The sequence below is a fragment of the Schistocerca gregaria genome, chromosome 6 (assembly GCF_023897955.1).
Source record: "Schistocerca gregaria isolate iqSchGreg1 chromosome 6, iqSchGreg1.2, whole genome shotgun sequence".
Classification (NCBI taxonomy): Eukaryota; Metazoa; Arthropoda; class Insecta; order Orthoptera; family Acrididae; genus Schistocerca; species Schistocerca gregaria.
In genome coordinates, this window is record NC_064925.1 from 480,148,381 (window position 1) to 480,175,185 (window position 26,805).

Genomic DNA, 26,805 nt, shown 5'->3' on the forward strand with positions numbered 1-26,805 from the left:
CCATTATTTCACAAATCTAGGGTAAAGTTGAGGATTTTTCAAAAAGTGCTAAAAATGGGTATTTTTAGTCAAATTTTTCAAAAAAGTGTTTGGAGAAAACTCTTCTAAACTATGGTCATTAGAAAGAGCATATTCTAAACTATCTAGAAAATTGGATTTGGTTTCGCGATGCAAGCATATAAGGCCCTAAAAAGTAGCATAATCAAAGAGGCGCATTGGAAGTTTGAACACATTTTTTCTGGCACTCAAATTATACCTGAAATCTTTTATTTTGCCTTATACATGTTTATTAATGTATGGGATAAGTGAAATAAGAAGTCCTGAAAAATAGGACCTAGCTTAAGTCCGAATAGCAAAAGAATAAAAATAGAAACAATGTTATTTCGTAGTTCACACACACACACACACACACACACACACACAATTATTATTAACAAGGAATGTAAATCGTAAAATTTATTTGCATAACCATCTAATTATTAGTTGCCTGTTTAATGAACACCACCAGCTTACTGATGGAAAAGAAGTGTATAAATGAGTTGCTATGGTCCATGGTGGCTTAACCACTGCTAGTTTCATTTCACCTCAGAAATCCAGCATTCCCATTGTCGTTGGGGCCATGCCCGATAGCTTAGCAACAACAGTCACGGGTGAGTTTCTGTACCACAGGATCCCAGGCCTGATAGGGGTTTCTTTACGCAAGTTCTCAAGCCTGATAGTAAAATTATTTAAGTGCCCTGTGTAAAATCAGAAGGCACTCCTGGGTTCCTTAGATTGTTTCCTCTAACCTATTTCAATTTTTGATATGCTACATTAATTTTCTGATGAATATCAAGAGGAATGGTGTATTGCCGGCCAGACGAATTTACTGATGGAGCTGGAATAACTGCAATAATGTGGTGTTCCGGAACCCAGTATTTGTCACTTCTTGGTGGCCAATAAAATGAATTTGCAGGACCATGTGGGTGCATAAAGTTTATTAATGCATCCCTTTGCTCTGTGGAGGTCTCACTGATATTCCCGATCCACCACACGTTTCCATAGATGCATGCAACATATTGTCCTGGTTGGAGAGCAGACATTACTATCCCTCCTTCATTACTGTGATCCATTTTAGCTAGAGAAGGAACAATCATTTGAAACTCTGCTGACCTGAATTGTTGCTTCATCAATAGGTAAAAAGTGATGATTTTCTCTAGTGCCTGCTACAGTTTGTCCAAGTTTAAACCTCTCTTCTTTTGAAACTTTTTTTTTTTTTCAATTTCATCTTTACTGACGAAAACAAATTTAATTCCATTAACGTTTTCAGAGCAGAAGTGAAACAGATCTAGGGGAGTAAGAATTTGTCCATTAAGTTACCATTGCAAGCTTGCTCTTGCTGCTAAACGGTTCATTGTACCTCCAATCCAATCACAAGGTGATTTCCCGTGACTAGTAGCAAAAAAATTCCATTCGGCTGTCATTCCAAAATCACTCTTATGATAGCACAAATTTAGGAAATTCTTGAAATTTTTATACTGAGCACTGGAGCCATCACTGAAATAATGAATGTGGTATATCAGTGCAAACCGTGCTTTTATATATTTGATGAGCTCCTTGATAAAAACGTGAACTGTAATAGTGTCATGTCGCAAACAATCACTTGCAAAATTTAAAGATTCTACTTTCTCATTTTGACAAAAGAGGTTAACAAATGGATGAATTGTTGCTTGACTATTGTCCCAGCAGAAGCCTTGCACAGCATCCTGAATGATAAAAGAATAATTTTCTGCAAAATCCATTAGGACAACAAGCTCTACGTCTTTCAGATAACGTTTAAGGCCTTTAAGATGCAAGCTTTGATGCTTGGCAATGTAATGATGGCATGACAGACTCCATATTTTATTTTTTACATCTTCAATAAATTCATCCACTACCATTTGCTTCGTGTCCAGTGTGGCCCGATTAGTATGTATCCATTGCTTAAACACAATAACTTCCTGTGTCTCATGATATAGGAAATAGCTGGCAATTTCAGATGCTATAGCTTCGGGCCCAGGACACCTTTCACAGCGATGTAGCATGCACTGTTTATAGAGTTCAAACTGCAAAGTGCCTTGCTGAGAATCTCCTTATAATTTTCACATATACCAGCTCCACTAAGCATAAGCTTAACATTTTGGTGAATTGCACAGACGCAAACTGCATGCATTCCAGCTGATCCTACTGTTACACAACATTTGGGTCTAAGTTCACAAAACTTTGAGAACCCTATTTCTGGACCATTTACATTCTTACAGATAACATACATTTCCCGTAAATTGCAAAGTAACAATCTTTTCTGCATGTATGTCTTTCTATCTTAAAGTCTAACTGAATACTATCTTTTTTTCCAGGGCACATCCAACTATACTCATCATCTTCAACTCTACTAGCAACTTCTGCTGGTAATTTCCTGCTTTGCCTATTTTTGGGAAGTGCAAGAATGCCCTTCTCTGCCTTAGGCTTCCGAGCATTCTTCACCATTCTTTCGGACACGCCGAATTGAGCTGCTGTTTGTCTGACTGTCCAACTTACAGGTGCCAAGGTTAAAATTTGCATCTGTTCTTTATTAATTACATACTGCATCTTGGCTTTCAGTTCAGTCAGCAAATGTGCATAGTCGGCACAGTTTCCACATTCCTTAATTTCACTAGCATCTTCAATTTGTGACTTTACTCCACTGCATTTACAATTCTGTTTTTAATCACATTTTGAGCCTTTTGAATTTTCTTCTTCACATATTGGGGCTTATCTCTGTAGCTTACTGTTCTCTTCAGGGATGAAATACTGATAGACAATAAGCTACTATTTAACTCTTCTTTTGGTGTAAAGTCCTCATCAGAATGTGATGATGAGGGTGATAAAGCTTCTCCTAAGTGTTTGTTTAAGGTAGTCCTGCAAGCCAGACAAATTTCTGACCTGGCTTCATGTTATTAACAAGCTGCTTCTTCAACATATCAGAAGCCTGATTAGCTGTTTCAGTATCAAGAGTGCAAATTCCTGCCTTAACATTATGATTCACCTCCCCAAAGGGATTGAAGCATTTTTTTGTAACCTCTCATGTTGTGTCAATAACATGGTTTCATAGTTTAGGCAAACTTGAGAGGTATTGTCCAGCTTTGCTTCAGAACGTCGGACCAACAACTCTGTTTCCTCATCACCAAAACCGCAAACCATTTTAAAGCAGCTTTTTTGGCAAAGAAAGTGGCATGACACTTTGTTCCACTATCTCCTTGCCCAATTGAGCAGGAAGGTATGCTGTTCCTTCTGCATCCATCTCAAATCAATAACTAAATAATGTATTTGGCCTCTAGGTGCAAATTATAATCTGCTTAAATTTCAGACAAATTGCTACTGAATAAAATTATACACAATGTATAATACCAATGAAAAAAATCTAATAAGAGATATATGCTATAAAAGACTCAATCAAAACAATTTTTTGTAAATTAGATTACAAACTTTGATTGTCTTACGAATCACTTAACAAGTCACACTCAGTCAAAAGAACCCACATACTATGCTGCAAACATACCATTGAAATACTGATTGTTCAAACAAGGCTCACAATAATGAAACAATCTGATTGTTAAAGTAATTGTTGCCATTATATTTTCTATAAACAGTGGATCTTGTGAATTCTCTCTGTGAAACTAGTGGTTACGTGTTTACCAAGGTAGTAGGCTACATTTAAGTGTGATTAAATACAAAATTAAAACTCTTAGCTGTTTAACCAACCAATTTCAATGTTTCCGTAACAACTTTAAGACAAAAATTCACAGGTTACAACACCTAGGTATTAAAATCTTTGCAATATTTATTGGAAAATTTACATCACTTGATGCATGATTCGAGCAAACCGATTCTCTTTTGGAAAAATGTTTTATACAATTGAATCCAAAAATTAGGTCTTCATTTTCCACTTGTAAATATATACAATTTTGAGAAGTACAAAAAATATGAAGCTATTATTCATAGAATTCTTTGTGATCTCTCTCTCTCTCTCTCTCTCTTTACAAATGAGAAGAGTTTTATGCAGATGAACACTTACGATAAAAGCAGAAGGGCTACTTCTCATAGTTTTCAGGTTTTTCTGACAGTCTCATTGCCTATTTACCAGATCTTTTTATTTCAATTATTCAAGGCACTAAAACATTTATTAGGCAGAATAAAAGGTTTCAGGTATAATTTGAATGCCAGAAAAATGTGTTCAAACTTCCAGTGCGCCTCTTTGATGACGCTACTTTTTAGGGCCTTACATGCTTGCATTGCAAAACCAAATCCACTTTTCTACATAGTTTAGAATATGCTCTTTCTAATGACCATAGTTTAGAAGAGTTTTCTCCAAACACTTTTTTGAAAAATTTGACTAAAAATACCCATTTTTAGCACTTTTTGAAAAATCCTCAATTTTACCCTAGATTTGTGAAATAATGGAAAGCAATAGGAGAATAAAGTTTTATATTCTAAGACCTCGTGTTGGTGAGTTATGGTGTGCAAAGTTTCATGTACATCCCACAATTACTTTTGGAGATATAAAAAACTGAAGCTCACATTTTTTAAACAGCTATTTTTTCGCCCAACTTTGCTTCAAATTATTTATATTGTGCAGAAATCCTTTTCTTAATATTTTACCTTAAAGAGATCTAAAAGTTGTATAAGATGGCCAATTTTTTTTTCCCCCTCTCTCCATGCAAATACTTAGGGAGATCTCATCTCAAAGTTGCTGAAAATTCAACGACGCACTATAGAAAGCTGTGCTATTGTCTTAAACAAGTGACTGTATCTCCGAAAGTATTGAATTTCTGAAACAAACTTTTCCAGTGTTCATTGAGAACGTGTGTGAATGTTCATACAAAATTTCATCAAAATCCATGATGGTCATGTGGGAACATTTCTCGATATTAGACCACTTGGCACGGAATGGCCCAGTAATAATAGTTCCCACCTGCAAAGTTCTGAGAAGCTGATGTTGGGGGTTATCCAAATGGCATGTGTCATGAAACAGGCACTGAACTCTAGTTCCTTTCTTGACTCCATTATTTTCTGATCTGTCTATCTTTCCTTACATCCACCATGTATTGTGCACTTAGTTGTCCTCTTGCATATTACTCTATCATCAACCATTAAGTCCCCAGGTTTTCAAATCTCATCTGCTACAGTCCTCTACAATCACTTATTCCTTCACATCCTATCTGCTAAGTCTCCCTTGACCTGGGATTCTGGGCAACTTATCTGTAATTCTCCCAATCCACACCCTGTGTCTTTCATCCCTCTTCATTCTCTTTCAAACATGCTGACAGAAAGAGGAGCCACTGGCTCTGAAAGCTTGCACATGTCTAAGTTTTGTGTGTTTTCTCCTGCTGTCACTTGGTGAGTAGATTTTTTTGTCTATCCAGTTATATTAAACCAACCGTTAAGAAATCTAGCAGACTGCTTCTGAACTACTTCAATGTCTTCCTTTAATTTTGGTTTCGTTTTGTTTTGTTTTAGGGCACAAAAACAACTGGGGTCATACACGCCCAAGTCAAAACTATAGAACATGAAGGCAGATAGGAGTTAAAAACGACTATACGTTAGACCCAATTGACATAATAGAAGACAGCTAAAAACAGGCATGTAGAAAAAGGGCTAAAAAAGGACACCATACAGAAACGGCAGTGCAAAACTAAAAATTAAATGGCCTTTGCCATACTGCTTAGGTGGATAAAAAGTAAGACGCAGTTGACAGCCTGCAAGTCATTTGCTAAAACGGCTGATAACTCAGATGGCAAACCCACATGGAAATGTAAAAGGTTAAAAAGTGGACATTCCAAAAAGAAGTAGCAGACAGTTAAAACTGGGAATGCGATTTGTACAAAGTGGTGGAGTAGCGCCACTTAGCAAATGATGATGGCTAAAAAGGCAGGGCGAGGGGGCTGCTCATCAAGATACATGGTAGAATCCGAGATGAGGTGACATGGTCACCATCGCAGTTGATACTGCGGGGAGGAGGAGGGTATTTTCCCTCGTGTGCATCCCTACCACAGGTTAAACATTTGGCTGGGTGTCGACAAGACATTCTACTGTGGTTGTAACGGTGACAGTAGCAGCAGCAGCAGCGCATCTGGTTTGGAATGTACGGCCGGACTGTGATTATTTCATAGCTTGCTTTGATCTTTAACAGCAGCACCACTCTATCAAAGGTGAGGAAGAGAGTGCGAGTGGGCACTGAGCAGGAATTTACCTGTTTCATTTCACAATGGATTGCAATGACACCCTGATCAGAGAGGTAAGAGTGGATTTCGGCCTCTGTTAGACCGCCGAGCACCCTGGTGTAAATTACACCACGGGAAGAATTCGAAGTTCTATGGGCCTCAACATGAACAGGATAGCCGTGGAGAAGTAGGGCAGCAAGCAGCTGTGCTTGAGGATCGGAAGTGGTCTCCAAAAGCAAAGTGCCATTCCGTAAACGAGAGCAGGATTTCACAGGGCCAGCAACTGCATGAACATGTTTTTGAATAATAAATGGATTTACCGTGGTGAAGAACTGACCGTTTTCAGTAGGTGGGACCACAAGGAACCGTGGTGTAGCGGGAAGGGTCTTCGAATCATTAGCCTCATTACATTTATGTTTCATAGATGTTGATTGGGAAGATGACACTCATTTCGAGAAAATCCCCCATGATTGCCAGCATCTCCTTCCAACTGGGGGCTCCCTTCAAAAGGGGGCACATCCACCTTAGGTGGTTGTTCACACCTCTTAGACATCTGACAGAGGGACCAATTGTTAATTTGGGAAGGTTGCAGCTTAGGCAATCACCCCTCTCTGGGCCTGGCATGTACCGAGGGGGGGGGGGGGGGGGGGAGGGGGTGTTCGTTCGAACCCTACCTGTTGACCCAGGGCTGGGAATTGTGTGTTACCCAGTCACCTGTTATGCATCAGATGCGTGAGCCGGCCTTCAAGAGTGCCCAGGGAGGAGAACCTCAAAGGCCAAAGCAGAGGAGAAGAGAAACTCAAAAAGGAACAGGGAGTGAAAAATAAAGGTGAAACTGTTCTTATGTCAGAGACATACAATGCAGAACATTCCCAATAACAACCTAGACATGTTTCCCAAAGGAGGAGAAAAAGAATAGCAAGAGGATAGACAAGCAGTATGGAAGGGAAAAAACACTAATGGCTGGGCCCTTGTGGTGATCAAATATTCTAACTATACTTAGGAATGGACTGCCCAAGCTTTCTGTTCAGTCCCCTCTATGAGCCGTGCTAAACAATTGCAGCACTCTGCCTATAAATAGTGATCAACCACTCACCTTCCATACACAACTGGCCTTATGTGCTTGTTCCATTTCACATGATTCCAAAACGTTACACCTAGATATTTAACTGATGTGACTAGGTCAAACCGCATACTGTTAATACTATATTCAAATGTTATAGCCATGGCGACAATTCCCATCTGCATTAGCTTACATTTGTCCAAGTTTAAAGTGTATTGCCATTCATCACACCAAATGGAAATTCTGTTTAACTGGTTATTAACACTTTGGTGACCAAGCCCGAGCACAGATCACGTTACAAAACTTCTGCAAAAAGTCAGTGCACAGTATAGATTAGGCCACACTTGCACAGGCCACAGGAGCGAGTTAATGATCAAAAACTGCACAGCTTTTGTAGAAGAACTATGTAGGCATCTGCCGACCCAACTGTTGGTTGATGCTGCCCCCTGTGATCTGGTTATAGCATTAACTGGAAAGAAGCAGGAAGTGACACAGAGCTGCTACAGTGGCAAACTGTGCCATTCTGTGTGCGTCGCTGTGAGAACTGCACAGTTTTCATTCGTTTTTGCCATTTTACTAAATCTTCTCCCAAATATTTCTGGTTTTCGAGCGAGCACAAAAGTTTGGAATCTCTATAGGCAGAATTTAATTATTTTGGTTCGGAGGTAATAACCGAGTGTAAACCATACAGAGAACGTTCATATTCACGTACACTGCTTTCTAGCAAAATTTTCTTTGCTGTTATTGCTACAATTGATAGTGCTGGTGGGGTTTCATTTATCATACAACTTATTCGTCTTTGTCTAACCTACTTTGCAGAGGAATTTGATGATGAGGCTCCAGCAGGTTAGATCTTGTTCAGTCAACCAAGTATGTCCTTTGCAAAACAGTTGTCTGCGTATCCAAGGAGGAGGTAACGAAGTTCTCAAGAGAAACAAATTCCTGCCAAATTAGGCTGGAAATTTGCTAATAATCAGCCTACTGTGTCACTGTTAAAAAAATAAAAAAGGAGAGTACGAGCAGCAGATGATGAGAATCTACCTTCCTGTGTGTATTTTCAATCTTTTCCCTCAATCTATGGTGAAACTTGGAAATTCAGAAACCAACAAGAAAATTTCAATACTGACACATGACAGTGTTTCTAGTACACTTCTACGATAACACTTCTGAGATCCAATAAGAGAATGAAGAGTTTGATCAAAGATGGCGGCAGGGGAGTGGGAGGGGGCAATCGAGTGACAGATGTACGAAGGAAACGAGCTGGTCATGTCAAGAATGTACTATCACTCTAAACACCTGAATCCCTGAAAATCTTTCACAATGAAACTAATCACCCACAAAACTGAAAAATATTTTTTGGTAAAAAGTTTTTTTAAAAATTACTATTGTTTAACAAAAGGGAATTAAGGAAAAAGTATGTAAAATAAACTTTGAAAATTGCTCTTTTGCAACATGCATTTTTCTTTATGGTATGTCAAGTAAACACTTACCAATGTAATTTTTATAAATTTCATGAATGATTGGTTTTTCAGTCCCAGAATGTAAGCAGTTGGACCTCTAAGTATTAATTCCTGTACAGTCAATGACACGATAACACACTACTGTTGACATGATCAACAACTAGTCAGACTGCTGCACACTATATGACAGATTGCATTTATACACTGCGATCAATAGTGGTCTATGCACATTTCCCTGGGCTCTACTGGTGCCACCACTGTATTGGATGAACACTAGCTGTCAAGACAACATACTGGATTCTATCACTTATTCAAGGATATACTTTGAAAGCTCAGATTTTTAACAGTCTACAGTTTCATAATATGTCTAATGTTTCCCAGAAATTAGAATCTGCCTGTTGGTCTGCCGGATATTGTGTAAAAAGGATGAGCTGTGTTTCATGTAAGTAGTTCTTGCTAAATCCGTGACTGAATTGAAACTGTTTGACAACTGAAAAGTGAATTTGTGGCTATTACAGCAATCTCAATGAATACTCTCTAATAGTTCAGTATAAACCGTTCATAATAGTTACTTGTTTGAGTTGACTGCAACTATTTCATGCAGGTTTAGGTACAAAATATTCAGCAGCTTCTTGCTTTCTACCATTTTACAGTTTCCAACACTTTCTCAGCATGTAAATTAAAACTTAACACTAGACTTGTGCTGTATGCTTCCAAAGCAGATTTCCTTGTAAAGGATTCTATCTAGTGAGTCTTCTTGTGGACCCTAGACTCTTTTGGAAGTAATTTAATTTACACTGGTATAACATTTCAAAACATAAATATTGCAACACTAGCATGGGCTCAAAACTTTCATAGTTAGATGTACTAGTGAGTAACTATTATGCAGAAGTACCCCACAAACTCAAGATCTGAACTAACAGGCCAAAACACAATAATTAAAATTTATTTCAAAGTGGATTATATCTATTTAATAAGCCACATTACAGCACTTCACAGTACATTCTCATATCCATCTTAATCGTGACTTACCAATGTACTGGCCACCAGTCGCACGAGAATCAACAGCAAGTACCACACCCCCTTTGTACATGAAACCCAATGTTGTAGTTCCATGGTCAAAATGAATTTTCATGCTCTTCCCATGTTCATCTTTGGTAAATGCTTCTATGTCTTCCATTGGCTGCAAACAAGACATTGACTTAAATTAGAATCAATTGTGCAATCACAGGAAATGGGCAGATTCTCTCTCATGGCATGACAGCCTTTTGTATATCACTGTTTTCCTATAAATATATACCTCTACATACATACCTCACAAGCCACAAGCATGGTGGAGGGTATCTTGTTCCATTACTCACCATTCCCTTGCCTGTTCCACTCACCAATGGAGTGATGGAAAAACATCTATCTGCCTCCATACAAAGCCGACTGCCATTTGCTTCCAAATTAGCAAAAAATTATCTAACTATTCTTCACGGTCCTTACATGAAGTGTACGTTGGCAGCAGTAGAACTGTTTTTCAGTAAGCTGCAAATTACGATTACCTAAATTTTTTCACTAGTGTTTTGCAAAAAGGACATCATCTTCCCTCCTGAAATTTTTATCCAAGTTTGTAAGGCATCTCCACAATATTTGCATGTTAACTGAACCAAACAATGACAAATCTAGCAACAATGGGCTAAATTGCTTGGTTGTCTTTCTTTAATCTACCCTGGTGGGGGATTCCAAAAACTCAGATAGTGCTCCGGAAAGGGTCACACTGCAGTTCTGTGTGGGGTCCATTTATAGATGGGCTATACTTGCATAACATTCACCCAATAAATAAGAGATGACTATCTGCCTTCCCTACAGCTGACCTTACAAGCCTGTTTCGTTTCATATAACTTCGCAACAATACACAGATTTGTAATTGACTTTATGGTGTCAAGCAGCGCACTATTAGTACAGTTGTTTGACCTACTCATCTGCATCAATTCATATTTCTCTACATTTAGCATGGGCCACCATTCATCACATGAAACAGAAATTCTATCCAGGTTATCCTGTATCCTCTAGTCACTTCTGCAACAGCACTTTCTCGTCTACTACAAGGTTATCAATAAACAGTTGCAGACTGCTGCTCGCCCTACCCATCACATCATTTATGTACACAGAAAACAAGACCGGTCTTATGAACACTTCCGTGGTGGGGTACTCTGATATGTTTATATTTTCCCACCTCCGTGTTGCAAATGTTTAGAGTGAAATGCTCAGTCGATGCACTGTTGTTTTCACTTCAATTGTACCAACATTGAGAGTTGTTTAGTTCCCAGAGTTTTTTCCTGGGTTCATGTCTCGTCACTGTGCAGCCTATGAAAAGGATTGGGGAAGACTCCCAAATAAATTACAAAGTACATTGCAGTTTTAATACCAATATACTTCCAGGACTGTGGTGTCCGAGCCTGGTGAACTGTACTGGTTACATCACATGTACCCAAAGTTGACATCAAATGACACAGAGTTCACAACAATCAAGTGAGCCTACAATACATTTGCTCGCAACCCTAGGAGGGGGGGGGGGGAAGTGCCCCAAGGTGCCTGCGCGACTTCTATTTATACTTTTGTTAACAATTACCTACAATGAAAATTACAATTTTATGTAAAATCACAATTAAAAGTTAAGCCGAATAGGAGATACACATTGTTAAAAATTTACAATCTCAGTGCTGAACAAGGTGAACCTATTTTCAACTTAGTTACGAGTTAATATAACATTTTCTTATTAATTATGTTACAGGTAACAATTACATTTCTAAATTTGTTTATTACAAATCAACTAGTGCCTGAATTTTAGTGCTAACATATCGAAGATTCAATTAATGTGCTTTATTTGTGTGTTCTATTTAATTTGCTGTAGTAATTTTATAATGATAGGTTTACTGGTACATCCTGACCATGTGCTACATTTCCTTCGATTAGTTACAGTATTAATTTCACATTTATATTGTGTTTCTCACATAAGAACAATGTTAATCAGCAAAGTATCATTTTCGAATTATATGTAATCTGAAATAGTGGTTATTTTTGTATGTAATTTGGAAACAGGTCACTTTCCAATTGGACAATTAGGACTGGTGTTTATCTTTAATGTTCTCCGAGGGGTTCTGATAGGTAGCAATGAGATACAGTAATATTTCAACTCCTGACATTACACTTGTCTCTGAAGAACACTTGCCATTTAGGACACCATACTGGATAATATTCCTTAAGCATTCTTCGAGATACATAGCTGGGAACCTACTCTGTATGCTCAGACTTTCATTAATAACCTCTATTAGGGGACTGTCAAATGCTTGCCAGAAATCGACAAACATGTAATCTATTCCTTCATGGTTTGCAGGATATCACATGAGAAGGGCAACCTGAGTTTCATAAAAGAGACACTTCCTAAATCCATGCAGTTTTTTTAAATTTTTTTTATGTAAGCTTTTCCATCTCAAGGAAATTTGTTTTATTTGAACTTGGGATATGCTAAAGAATTCTACACCAAATCTATGTTAAGTACATTGGTCTGTAATTTTAGCAAGTCCATTCTTTTACCCTTCTTATATTCAGGAGTTACCTGCACTTTTTTTCACCAATTGCTTGGAACTGCAATAGACAAATCTGCAATAAATGCACACTGCATAGTGATTCAGTGCTGAAGAGTACTCAAACATAACTGGGACTCCATCTGGACCTGTTGACTTATTTGCTTTTCAACATGTTGACTTATTTGCTTTTCAACACCAGGGATGTCTATTTCTATGCCATGCATGCAAGAGTCTGAATTTTGTTATTAAACCACGATGTGTAATTTGCATCTCAGTTCAGTCACTCAGCGCATTCTTCTCCAAGAGTGTGGTTTACAGTTAGTTCAAACTTTGCCCATAATTCCACTACGCCCATTGTAGTGGAACTAAATGCTATCCATTCCTTGTTTCAGTTGGACGACAACAACAACTATCTGCTCATTCCACCACAGAAACTGCCCTAGGCTTCTCGGTGGATTCAACGAACTTCAGTCTCCACTTTCATTACTTTATAATTACTAATCGCTCTCTACACACACGCACTCTGTCACACCTGTTTGTAGCTACAAAATCTATAATATTCCCATTGTGTGGGAGTTGTCAAACTAACTACTCATGGTAAGTTTTTGGAAAACTTGTTCAGAACTACTACACAAGAATGTCTACCCGTATCACCTACAATGGATCCATAGAGACCCAGTCTACACTAGGTCAGTTAAAGTCTCCTTCAACTAATATTGGATGGTCGGTGCACTTCTGCACTATTGAGCACAGACTTTCTTTGAATGATTCTGTAGCTGTTCTGTAGCTGTTGCAGTGGAATTGGGTGGCCGGTAAAAACATCTGGTTGTTAACTTGAGTTCACCTAGGCCTGTTAATCACAGTCAGATTGAATTTAGATGTCAACAGATATCTGTAATAAAATTATAAGAAACACTAGAAATATTATGCAAATAATGCTACATTAATCTATAGAAGAACCAAATGACAGCCCACCTTCATAAAGGTTATTACAAACACCTTGTGCCAGCCATGCACAAAGAATTTCCATTGAATTTCCAGGTACACATACAAGAAATGAGCAATCCCTTGGCACATCAAAATTACAAATTACTATGTACATCACAGTTCACCAAAACATGGTTACCATAACATAACATGACATGCCTACCAGGGCGACAAGACTGTCAATAGCCAGTGCACGAGACAGAATAATAAGCACAACAGGTATCACTCCAGTACGTAGATTCTGTCAGTACAAGTCAAATACATAATATAAAAACAATCATGATGCCAAAAATACCTATATAAATAGTTCTGAAATGTTTATAAAATATTTTTGACGATTTCTTCAAAACAATACTGCTAAGAAACCTTATACATCATATTTATGATACTTGCATTATAGCATTACAAAACTGCAAGTACTTTTTTTGACAATATTGCTAAGTAATTGAAAAATGTAGTTACAAAAGAAAAATAATTTTTTAAAAGCTTATTACAAGAAACTGAAGTTAGCCAAAGAATACTGAACATGAGAAACTAAAACGCAATCCTGACTCAAATGGTACATGGGAAAAAGGAACACCTAAATCTTTCCGTTCGAGCTCTGATTTCTCTTATTTTATTATGATGATCATTTCTCCCTACGTAGGTGGGTGTCAACAAAATGTTTTCGCATTCGGAAGAGAAAGTTGGTGATTGAAATTTCATAAATAGATCTTGCCACAAAGAAAACTGCCTTTGTTTCAGTGACTGCCACCCCAACTCGCGTATCATATCAGTGACACACTCGCCCCTATTGTGTGAGAACACAAAACAAGCTGCCCTATTATGCACTTTTTCGATGTCCTCTGTCACTTCTACCAGGTAAGGATCCCACACTGAGCAGCAATATTCCAGCAGAGGATGGACAAGTGTAATGTACGCTGCCTCTTTAGTGGGTTTGTCGCATCTTCTTAGTATTCTAGACAGAGTGCAGTATGTTTCGCCTTCCCCACAATATTATCTATGTGGCCTTTCCTACTTAAGTTGCTCGTAATTGTAATTCCTAGGTATTTAGTTGAATTGGCAGCCCTCAGATTTGTGCAAAGTTAATTCATTACTTTAATTTGAGTTACAGACTGATATACACCGAGGAGCAAGTGCCGCAACACGATGTGGCATGGACTGTCCATAAATCCGTAAGAGTACGAGGGAGTGGAGATCTCTTCTGAACAGCATGTTGCAAGGCATCCATGTTATGCTAAAAAATGTTAATGTTTGCGGAGTCTGGTGGCCAGTAGAAGTGTTTAAGCTCAGAAGTGTGTTCCTGGAGCCACTCTGTAGCATTCCAGGACATGAGGGGTGTCACATTGTCCTGCTGGAATTGCCCAAGTTTGTCATAATGCACAATGGACATGAATGGATGTATGTGACCAGAAAGGATGCTTACGTAAACGTCACCTGTCAGTCATATCTAGACGTATCAGGAGTCCCATATCACTCCAACTGCACATGCCCCACACCATTACAGAGCCTCCACCACTTTGAACAGTACCCTGCTGACATGCAGGGCCCATGGATTCATGAGGTGGTCTCCACACCTGTACACGTCCATCCACTCGATACAATTGGAAGCAAAACTCGTCTGACCAGGCAACATTTCCAGTCATCAATGGTCCAATATCGATGTTGACGGGCTCAGATGAGGCCTAAAGCTTTGTGTCATGCAGTCATCAAGGGTACACGAGTGGGACGTTAGCTCCGAAACCCATATCGATGATGTTTCATTGAATGGTTCACACGATGACACTTGTTTATGGCCCAGCACTGAAATGTGCAGCAATTAGCAGAAGGGTTGCAGTTCTGTCTTGTTGAACGGTTCTCTTCAGACATTGTTGATTCCGTTCCTGCAGGATCTTTTCCCAGCTGCAAGGATGTTTGAGATTAGATGCTTTACTGGATTCCTGACATTCACAATAGACTTGGGAAATGGCCATAGGCGAAAATCCCTACTTCATTGCTACCTTGGAGATGTGTCCCATCGCTTGTGTGCTGATTATAACACCATGTTCAAACTCACTCAAATCTTTATAGAGTGTAGTAGCAGTAACCAATCTAACAATTGCGCCAGACACTTGTTGTCTTATATATGCATTGCCAATCATGGAGCCATATTCTGCCTGTTTACATATCTCTGTATTTGATTATGCTTGTCTACATCTGTTTCTTTGGTGCTTCAGTGTATAACTTAATGCCTAGGAACATGGTAATGCTGCAACCCAATTGTCTTCATGCATCAACTTTCAAAATGGCTATCCAATGTGGATGGAAACTTTAATAAACCATAGGATTAGCCAAAATAATTAAAAGTTGCATTAAGTAGTTTCAACTGCATGCTGCTGCAAGCAGACCTCTAACTGTGGTGGTGTCAAAACGATTAAGGGAAGCCTATAAGTATTCTTTTATTAATTATTTTCACTCTGCTGTTTGCGAAAAAAATTTTCCTAAATTATAGTGGAAAACAACCAGAAACTCTTAATTTTTTTCAGTTTGAGCGGGTGATATTGTTTCGCGAGAACAAAACTGGTTCAGAATTTCATTTATATACCAGATCCCACAGGGTCATCCTTCCATAGCCAGATAAGCCATACAACAACAAAAGCTTAATAAAACAAGGCAAATGCTCAAATCTACCATTTTCTGTAAAGAACAGTCTCAGTAGTTAGAATACCATTGTCAAGCCTTCCTCTTAGTCCCATTGTAATAAAGATCGACAGCTCTTGGAATTTGCAGAACAAAGACTATTTGAACCCGAAAGCAACAGTCATAGCAGGGCGTTTCGGTTATAAAAAATGTTCATAACAGCTAATCACGACAAAGCGTTATTTTTCCATTAAAAAGTATTTAACACACACTATAATACAGGCTAAAAATGAACGAAAAGGAATAGGGGCAGAATGCTAGATGTATTGCCAGAGAAAAAAAAAAAAAAACCCCAAAGGTCGCTAAACGCCAGTTTTCTTTTTGCTTTTTTAAGTGGTACTGGTAATATTAGAAAAATTTACGTATCATTGCATTTGGGCAAATATCGTGCACTTACGTTCGTGAATGGAGGTTTTGCCAACTGCATGTTGTGAGTAAAATTTCCAGCTGAGAAATTAAAATCGAATCCATCATGTAAATCCTGATTGACACGACAAGGATTTACAAAATTGCTTCTACAACCAGTAAGCACTTCCAAAGCCATGATGACAAAACAGACGCCAAACTCACAAGTCACAAGTAAATGTAATTGAAGTAACTCCTGTAACACTCAGCGTTTGCGCTTCTTCTAGTCATGGCAGGTTGGCCAACATAAGATTCAACGAATTTTTAAAATGTTGACTTACCCTTACTTTAGAGAATAAAAATAATTTCGGGAACTATATCACTAAAAATTCAACGGTAAAAAACTATGAAGATTAAATGATCAAATGCTACTATACTATTCATTAAAGGAACGAAGTGATACGAACAATTGCATGCCTACACACTGTTCTCTTTGACCGCTCAGTAGTTGCGTCATATTGCACGGAGAAGTAGAAGTTGTTTGTTTATTGATGCATTATGGCAGGTAAGGTGACAGGAGTTGTGTGTAAATATGTTTTGTTGTTAAAATGTTGCTCGTTTAAGTGATGTGGAGAAGCGTTTGTTTAAGGAAATTCGCCAGTCGCAAGTAAACCGAAATGAATAACATTTACAGATGTGCCAGAACGGTCTTTAAATTTCCTGCGCTGTGAGTGACGCATGTTTGTTGTGACAGGCGTCGCAGGTTCTTAGCTTCTGTGCGGCGTCACGTTCGGCAATTTGGTGTTTGTCTCAAGGAATCGTAAGTAATCATTGGCATTTTATTTATTTAATTGAATCATGGATTAACACGCACCTCAGTTGTTGTGAAAGAAATCAATGTCATGTTCTTCGATATAGTGATATTTTTTTCCAAAACAAGATTGTAGTATTCTAAATTAGTGGCCATCGATGTTCAAATATCTACCCGATATCATTAACACCGTCATCATACTTAGGGGCAAACACGTCACCATCGGTATTTTCTTGCCCTCCGTTGCTCTGTAATTTACTAGCAATCTGGTGTTACCAGTAGGACGCAACTTCTTTGCAGATTTATTTACATTTAAGTTTTGCATTCTGTATTTTATTAAATGCATTTTTATGGGGTAAGCCATGTGTGTCTGCACATCTCTTCGATGGAGCTTATTTAATGCCGTGCTGGATTTAGATAAACCCTGGAAAGGGAGTATTCATTACGCGTCACTGATTAGTGTTTTTTTTTTTTTCTTCCAGCAGGATATATTCACCATTTTATTCAATTTTTCCTTTTATTTCTGAAGCGTACGTAATGCAGATTTAAAAAAAATCGTCGAATCGTTAAATTTTTAGATTATCTAGGACACTCTACAGATTATTCCTTTTAGGGATTCTCATGGCTGTGACTGATGAAATCTTCATGAACTGGTGACAGTGTAGTCTTACACCTGTCTCTCGAGAAGTTCCCTGCTCAACATCTTAACCTGAACATATACTGTGTTCATGGTTATGTCTGTTTCTCAATGTTTCCACTGTATACAATATGTTTATTTCTATCCAGTATGTCGTACATTGTTTTTGTTACAACCTGGGGTGTCTCAACATTGAACATTGCTATTTTTCACTGGTAGGGGCCTACTCCATTTTCCTTCTCTTGTCAATCAGCAGTACTTGACATTACTATATACATGTCACAAGTATTTTTAGTATTCATCTTTTGGATCTACAGCTCTTGGCTTTCTTTCCATGTTTGCAGTTAAATTATTGGATAAAGATTCTCCTTTTTATGTAAAAACATTGTTTTTTTCTCGTTATCAAAACATGTTTCGGCACATCTGTGCCATCATCTGTGGGTTTAGTTTATTGAAAACTGTAAAAAGTGAACATATTTTAGGTTGTAATTGATCCAGCAAAGTGAGACCTAAAGAAAGTTTTTGTTTATTTTTATTCTTACCGTGATTTTCCATTATATGGTTATGCAGGACCATCTATATTGTGTTCTGTATTTATGATAGCGTGTCATCAATAACCCAAGTGATGTAAATGTGAATTTCATTGTCAAGTTAAAACATTGCTTGATTCGTTAAAAAAAAAAAGTTATTTTGGGGTTAAAAAGACCATGGTGCGTACTATCTATTCAGAAATTCATCTTTGGATTGGATGATCATGTCAGACATAATTTGAATTTGTTTATAAAACTTCATTATCTCCCAGCATCTTTAGTTCAATTTTTTCATGACTGCCTGCATTGCACCTTTCTGTGGAACAAAGACCTGCTTGTATGTTTAAGTTAAGGATAGCAGAGATAATGTTTGTTCCTAGCCTGATATTTGTTAACGTAGCATTATTTTAAATTTTTGCCTTATTCTTCACAACAAACTATGCAAGAGCAAATCTATTGTGAGACTTGTTAGTATGCCATTTTTTTAAACAGATACCCACAAGAAGATGAAGATAGACAGTATTTTCCGTATAACATGTTTGTGCACAGTGAATACTTTCTGCAGCTGTGTGTGTAATGTCCCCAGAAAGTTATTTCATGTGGAATCAGGACTGGAAATTTGTGAACTAAACTAATATTCTAATGCTTTCATCACAAAAATAATGGAGAAAATGTAGCTGAATTCAAGCATTATGATGTAACTACCTGTTTATTTCATTTTTTTTTGTTATAAAAAGTGATTGTAGATTTCCATTAATGGGTCTCGAGTGCAACCAACTCATTGAACTCTTGACATTTTAACAGTAGGAGCATCATATGTTAATTTTTTTCTCCAAAACTACAGTGTTATTTTAAAAAAAATAAGATGATATAGCATTGTGTGTTGATTATTAGCACTGCTCTTGCCTGTTAGCTTCTGATGATGAGTGTTTCTTTGTATCTTCACATTTTTGACTTTCCAGACACATAGTATTGGAAATGCAAATTCCTTAAACATCAAGAGTAAGGTTAGATACAATAGTATTTAACTTTATAACTTATGCACACATGACTGTCAGCTCCAGATGCTGAAATTGCCATCCATGTGTGCATGAGGCGTGCCTGCTTGTGTGTATGAATGTTGTGTGTCTCTCTGTTTTCTGATGAAGGCTGTGACTGAAAGCTTTATGTAAATGTATTTTAATTGTATCTGTCTGCAACTTAGCAAGTCTTCTTTACAGTAAATTGCAATCTGTCTTTTCCTACATCGTTGATAATCCTATGTGGTCTTTCCATTGTTTGGTTTTAACTTTATAACTTTCAGTTTTTTTGACTACATTCTTTATTATTCCCAAAAATCATCTCACAGTTCCAATAATCCATCATTTTGTTTAAAAAAGAAATTAACCAGTTAAACCTTCATGAACTGAACTACTGGTAAATGATAATATTTACCATTAAATGAGAAATAGTTGAAAGAAAAGAAAACATTTGTAATCAAAGGATTAAAAACAGTTGCAAGGAATTTTTCAGAATGTTGAAGATTAATCTTGTTTTCCCGTTCACCTCCCTTCCCCTCCCCCTCCTCCTTTAATTGCATGGTATTTTACAGTTCTTGTTATTTATGGAAAACGATTTAATGTTCATAGAATCACAGGTCTTATATATGTTATTTTAAGTGTGCAAATTCTAAACCTGTTCACTTCCCACCCTCTCTAATCTCTGTAATTTTAATTTTTTATAAGTTGTCTTACATACATATACAGCTTATTCTGTTAGAGTTACCTCCGATTCCCAGCAAACACTGTAACACATAATATAGGTAAAAGGAAACAAGTTATGTAAGGTAGCACAATTGCCAGTGTACCATTAACAGTAATATTACACTAGTTTTTAAATGAGTTTAATTTTGGACACTGTTTTAGTTAAATGGATTTTTGGGTGTTAAGGAGTTTTAATTAGATAAGGCAATACTGAATGGCTGCCATGTATTGTTGTTGGAACATTCCAAGATTGCTCCCTCTCAAATTGTTTGAATTTCCTATATGGCACTTACGCATTTGCTTCCATTGGCAGAAATGGCATTGCATGGACACTACCTGTCTAACTGAGTGAGTGCTGCATACCATAACTGGTATTTCTGTACTTTTGTACAGTCTTATAAAATGGTGTTTATGAACTTTTACTAATGCTTGTAATTTATATGCTGTAAGTTACCAAAATTTTTTGTACCAGAAAGTTTGCCTCATCTATCGTAGTGCCACAACCAGTGTATTATTTTTGACCACTCAATGCATTGTTTTGTGAAAGAATATTTGTTTGTTAAATAATGTAAAGTGATTTATGTGAATTATTTACTGATGAAATTGTTTTATATGATGTAGAAATGAAAATGTAGTTTTGAACAAACAAATGGAGTATGTATCATGTATCCAGTGCTGCCTAGTGGTTTAGACCATCTCGTTTCCAATTTGTTCCTTGGTAGCAGTTTGCACTGGTCTTGTAGTTGGGAATTTTGATGAGATACAATGTATCTACTGAACAATTTTAAATGTTTAATATAATATTGGTTAGCTAGAAAGTCGTATTTCACTCATACTATGTCTCTAATCAATAGTTAAATGTAACATATTTCTTATCTTTGATACAAGTTTTGTATTGTATTTTTTAGCTTTTGATAATTACAGAGTGTTGAAAAGCATAAGGCGATTTTGGAACAATTGAAACTGTGGTCAAAGCAACATGAAGTTATTAAAGTGCATCCGAATGGTCATTTCATCTCATAGCATTTTCATGCAAATTGTTTTTATTTTTACTTTTTTATTTTTATTTTTTATAGCTTGTGGCATACATCTATTTCAGTTTCCTTTTAATCCTTAAGCCATTCCAGAGACCCAATATTGCACTCTTTTAAGATGTTGATGAAATTATGTTGTTAAAATAGTTGCAGTCATTCTGCCTCAGTTGCTTCTTGAAATATTATAATAATAGTATTTATTGCAAGTAACATTCAGTTTCAAAAGAAATTAATATTTTGTCTTGTCTACAAGAGAAACATAAGTATTTTCTGTTGTCAATTGAGCATCTTCATCTAGTTGGTCTGTAGCAATTTATGTATTGTGGAGCAAGAGCAGCACTAAGTAGCATTGATCCATTTGCAAATGTTACTATATGATTGAGGAAACATTAATGAAAATCATTGAAACTGATCATGTAAGCCAAAAGTAAGAAGTAACTAGTTAAGATCAAGTTTTCAGGAGAATGATTTTGGCAAATCTGGAGATTGCAGTACCACCTGCCGGCTTTGACCTATGACGTCATCAAAATGATGGACACCCCTGTGTCGAGTGTATACAACGTACAACCATGGTGTCTCACGTTACACCCATGAACACACATAAATAATACACAAAATATTTAATTACAGCAATGCAATGAAACTAGTTGGACAACTGCAGGAATTATGGGGTTTGGAACAGGGGAAAAGTAACTATACAACAACTATAATAATAAAGACTTACAGAAAGTGACACAAATGAAAACAATCAAGCAAACAAAATCCTCAGCAGTTGAAAAAAAATATATATATATATGGTATCAGAGATTTCGCTTCACCTTTGTAGCGTGAACATAGTGGCTGTGATTCCATGCACATACTACACACAATAGCAAGGCCCAGTACTGCAAATTTCACTTGAGACCTATATGTGGGATGACCATCATTTTTTGTGTTCAACCCAAGCCATATTTTTGAAATACCTAATCGTCTTAGCAGTTTATTGGAATATTAAACTTTATTTATTCAGTGGTATTTTTCACTAGCTTCAAAAAAATTTCTGATAGTTGCTGAAGCAGTAGCATTAATAGGGCACCAGTGTTTAGCCGTTTCCACATGGTCTTTAATTTCACCCTTTCCTTTGTGTGCAATAGAAAATTCTACACTACATAGTGTTCAATATATTTGTTCATTGCTAATGTCCTTAAACAATGTCAGAAATTTGTATTCCTGTTGCATGTTAACTTTAAACTCTTTCTGTTGCTCATTGCTAAATGATAAAACAAAAGGTGGACAGAGTTAAAATTTGTAGAGACGATCTCTACATCAACATCAGTGCTAATTGATGTTGGTTGAGAGATGTTGCAGTGCCATATCCCTTTATAAATAGGTTACAACACCAATGTGTGCAATAGTAATGGACACTTTTGATCATATGTAGAAAGTGCTAAATTTTGACCTTAATGGACTTCTTTTCCAGAGGGATGTCACAGCAAAAATTGAATTAACTCAAGTGATTGTTTTGATTAACTTTCAGCAAGTTCGGATGTTGAGAGAGATGAAGGTTCAGTTTTGTATGTATCAAACACTCATAAAACTCCTTGGCTTTTCTTAAATTGAACCTGTGGCCTAATATCGGTGCTGGCAACTCGCAATATATTGATCAGTGCCTCACTTTAATTTTTAGTGACTTTCCGAAATAAATCAGTGAAATTCAATCCTCACATGATGACGACAGTCTAAAAATGTTCGTACATATCTTTATCATATTCCAACATATAAAGATTCTTGATTGAGAAACACATCAACGTTCCCAACCATCAATGTACAGGGTGAATACAAAGTCTTGTCCTGATTATAAAAATTTATAACAGAATAACTGTTTGACAAAATAAGTTAATTTGATGCCTTTACAAAGGTTTGTGTTACTAGTTGTTGTGACCAATAGATGACACTAGTCTTCCGCAACAGCGACACTATCTGTTAAGTCACATTAGCTGCTGCCGAAATGGTGTCAAAGGAGGAGAAAGCGCAATGTATGGTTTGGTTTCATGAAACGAAATCGTCCATCAATGTTCAGCGTAAATTTCGGGCTTCTTAAGGATGCATCCCTCCTGACATTAAATCAATAAAGCCATGGTATGCAAAGTTTAACAAATCAGTCAGCATTGAAGATTGTCCTCGAAGTGGCTGGCCTCGTGTGAGTGATGCAAATGTTGATCGTGTTCGGCAATCATTTCAATGGAGTCCATGTAAATCAACTTGTCAAGCATCACATGAACTTCAAATACTGCAAGCAAGAGTGGTGAAGATTCTTCATGAAAGGCTTAGGTTGCATGCTTACAAAGTGCAAATCGTGCAGGTCTAGCAACTCAATGATTTGCTGATATGTGCTGAATTTGCAACTGAAATTCTCAACAGGATTGATGGCGCTAACAATTACTTAAATCACAAATGCTTTACCAATGAATCCACCTTCCATGTTAGTGGAATGGTAAGTAGGCATAATGTCCATATATGGGGTTCAGAGTCTCCACGTGCAACTGTACAGTTATAGTGAGACGGCAACGGCAAAAAAGTGAATCTTTCGTGCAGCCTCTTGCATAACAAGGTTTTTGAACCGTTTTTCTTTGCAGAAACATCCATTACCGCTAACATTTACTTAGACGTTATGCAACAGTTCATTGCCCCACAGTTACAAGAATATCAACTATGGATACTTTTCCAGCAAGATTGACACCCCCCCCCCCCCTACACACACACTGGGCTTTGATAGTGTGTGATTTCCTGGATGAAACATATCTGGATCGGGGGATTGTAAGAAACGGTTTAAAACCCTAGCCACCCTGCTCTCCAGAGATTACAGCCCCTAACTTTTTTTTCTGGGGCTATATCAAGGACCGAGTCTTTGACACACCAGTTGCTGATGACAACGAACTGAAGGCTAGGATAAAAGCTGCTGTAGGTACTGTGACAGAACACATGTTACGAAACACCTGGCAGGAACTGGAATAATGCCTTGACATTCTGTGAGCTACCAATGGAGCACACATTGCTCACTCTGTATATTTTCATATGAGAAGTCATACACTAACACACGTTCTTAGTATCCAGTTTAAACAAGATCCGACTGTAAACATGGCATTTTACCATTTCCAGCATAAATTGCTTTTATGCTGGGATTGTGTTGTGACTCTCCAATCTTTCAAAGTGCCGTCGCGCAGTTTTGTGAGTCCTCTACATGCGGCGCTGTCTGCCAGCCATGTAGCAGCAGCGGCCAGCCAGCCAGCCAGCGGCCGCCACACTTGGACTCAGTTATGATTTGACTGTTAAAGTGTACACACGTCTTACTCTGTTTACTTGATCTGTGACTTTCATGTAGTGCGTCTTCCTTGAAATATATTTGTTCAACTTGAAGTTATAACAATTGGCGATGAGCTAGTGATTTTTTTTTTTTTCCATCGTTGACCCACGTTTCCATGGCTACTTTAGAGCAACTATTGCAAGGTCTCATTGAAGAGAAAACGCTTCTAACAAATGCGATTCGTGATTTCGTCGCGGCATCCAATGTGGGGCGTCTCTCGTCGTCGTCTCTGCCTACTTTTCCTCCTTACGACGAGATGGCGGAAGACTGGTCTGATTACGAAAAACATCTTCGACAGCACTTCATGGCATTTCATGTCACGGACGAACATACATGTAAGTCTCTGTTCCTTTCATGGATTTCACCTTAAATGTAACGGTTGTTGTCGCAATTGGCTCCTTTGAAAGATCCTGCGTCTTTGTCGTTTGCTGAAATGTGCTCACTTCTGTCCGTCTATTTTCAAAAGCAAACACAGGTGGTAGCCTCTCGTGTTGCCTATTATCGTTTTCAAAAACAACTGAATCAATCCTATCGCGCTTGAGCTGCTGAACTTCACGGCCTTAATATAAAGTGTCAATTTGTTACTAAAGTGCACAAAGAATCCTACGCCGATTCCACGGTACGGGATGCTATTATCCAATCGGCGCCCGACAATGAAGTTAGGCAACGTGCCCTTCAGTCGACAAATCCGACTCTAGATGAAGTCCTATCCATCGCTCAGTCTTTTGAAATTTCTCGCACCGCTGGAGCACAAATAGAGGCATGGGGTGACGTCGGGGAAATACAAACTCTGTGCGATGTTGACGAAGCGTGTGGTGTGTCCCTGCCGGCCTACGTGGGCGCAGTGTGCTCCCAAGCGCAGCCTCGGCCTAACCGTAAATAAATCTCTAAAAAACTGCAGCAAAACCCACGGCAACTTCCTTCGTGTCCGCGGTGTTTTGTAAAACATTCACAAGAAGATTGTCCACAACGTTGGGCCATGTGTCAAAAATGCAAAAAAAAAGGATCACATGTCATTCGTGTGCAAATCCAAGCGCATATGTGATGTTCATCAACATGATGCTGATTCTGATTCTTTGTTGTCTGTCAATTGTACTTCTTCCCTTTCCTGGAAGTTATTCCTCACTGTCCAAATACTTGGTCAAGATGTTCGCATGCATGTGGATACTGGTTCTGCTGCCACTATCATCAATTCTCAGACGTATCTTCAGTTGGGTTCTCCAATCCTGTCACCTGTCACTAGGCAATTACGGACTTACAGTAAACAGAAGATTTCTCTCTTGGGACAATTTGATGCTGAGGTACCTTACAAATCTGTCGTTCGCACTGTTCCCATGTTTGTGGTCGACCATAGTAACACGGAAAATCTTTTTGGTTTTGATGCCTTTCATGTTTTTGGGTTCTCCATAGATGACTCTGTCAATATCGTCTCCGATGCTATTCCTTACGCTCAATTGGATTCCTTGTCGATGACATTTTTGTCCCTTTTTCTCCTGGGTTAGGCAAACGATTTTGAAGCTCATATCACGCTCAAACCCACTGCTTGGCCTAAGTTTTTCGGGCTCGGCCCATTCCTGTGGCCCTGCGTGATCAGGTGAAACGGGAGCTGGATTGTCTCACTGCTTCAGCAGTCTAGCTTCCTGTCACTTCCAGTGAGTGATCCTCTCCTGTCGTTGTTGCTGTTACCCAAATGGTGATATTCGTCCCTGTGTCGATTTCAAAGCCACCGTAAATGCTCAATGCCTTATCGACACTTACCCTATGCCTCGACCTGAATAATTGTTCACTGAACTTGCTGGAGGCCAGTATTTTTCTAAACTTGACCTGTCAGAAGCTTATCATCAACTTCCTCTCGACACTGCTTCCCGGTAGTTTCTAGCCCTTAACACGCTTTTCGGCCTGTATCAATACCAACAATTACCATTTGGGGTTGCCAGCGCCCCTGCTCTCTTTCAGCGATTCTTGGAACACTTATTGCTCACTGTCCCTGGGTGTATAAATTACCAGGACAACACTGGCTCCGCCACTGACGAACATCTTTAAAATCTCTGCACACTTTTTAATGTCTTACAGACTGCCGGTCTTAAGTGTAATCTTCAGAAATCAAAATTTTTTCAGGCATCTATCACGTACTTGGGGTTTCAACTCTCTCAGGATGGTATTTGTCCGCTTCAGCAAACTGTTGCTGCGATCAATGCCCTTCCTCGCCCTACATCTGTTAAGGAACTGCAGGCCTTCTTGGGAAAAATAGTATACTATCACAAGTTTTTACCGTCTGCTGCTTCGGTGGCTCAGCCGTTGCATCACCTGTTGCATAAAAACATGCCTTTTCACTGGTCCGCGTCATGTGATGGCTTTCCAGAAATTGAAGACTATGCTGA

At 38.1% G+C, this 26,805-nt stretch overlaps 2 protein-coding genes across 4 annotated transcripts in view; one reads left to right on the forward strand and one right to left on the reverse strand.

The window, feature by feature from the left end:
- LOC126278246 (proteasome subunit beta type-5-like) overlaps positions 1 to 16,630 on the reverse strand; it is a 48,179-nt gene extending 31,549 nt beyond the window's left edge. Inside the window, exons 1-2 of the mRNA XM_049978233.1 lie at positions 16,380 to 16,630; positions 9,774 to 9,924 (exon numbers count right to left, since the gene is read on the reverse strand). Of these exons, the coding sequence (XP_049834190.1) occupies positions 9,774 to 9,924; positions 16,380 to 16,526 (298 nt within the window). The 5' untranslated portion in view covers positions 16,527 to 16,630. The remainder of the gene's footprint in view (positions 1 to 9,773; positions 9,925 to 16,379) is intronic.
- A 189-nt stretch (positions 16,631 to 16,819) lies between these two features.
- LOC126278245 (uncharacterized) overlaps positions 16,820 to 26,805 on the forward strand; it is a 230,757-nt gene continuing 220,771 nt past the window's right edge. Inside the window, exons 1-2 of one of the 3 annotated variants that reach the window (XM_049978230.1) lie at positions 16,820 to 16,892; positions 17,022 to 17,147. The gene's annotated coding sequence lies outside the window, so the exon portion shown is untranslated. Of the gene's footprint in view, positions 16,914 to 17,021; positions 17,148 to 26,805 lie in introns of all 3 variants that reach the window. The other 2 variants (XM_049978232.1, XM_049978231.1) reach the window with 2 other exon arrangements.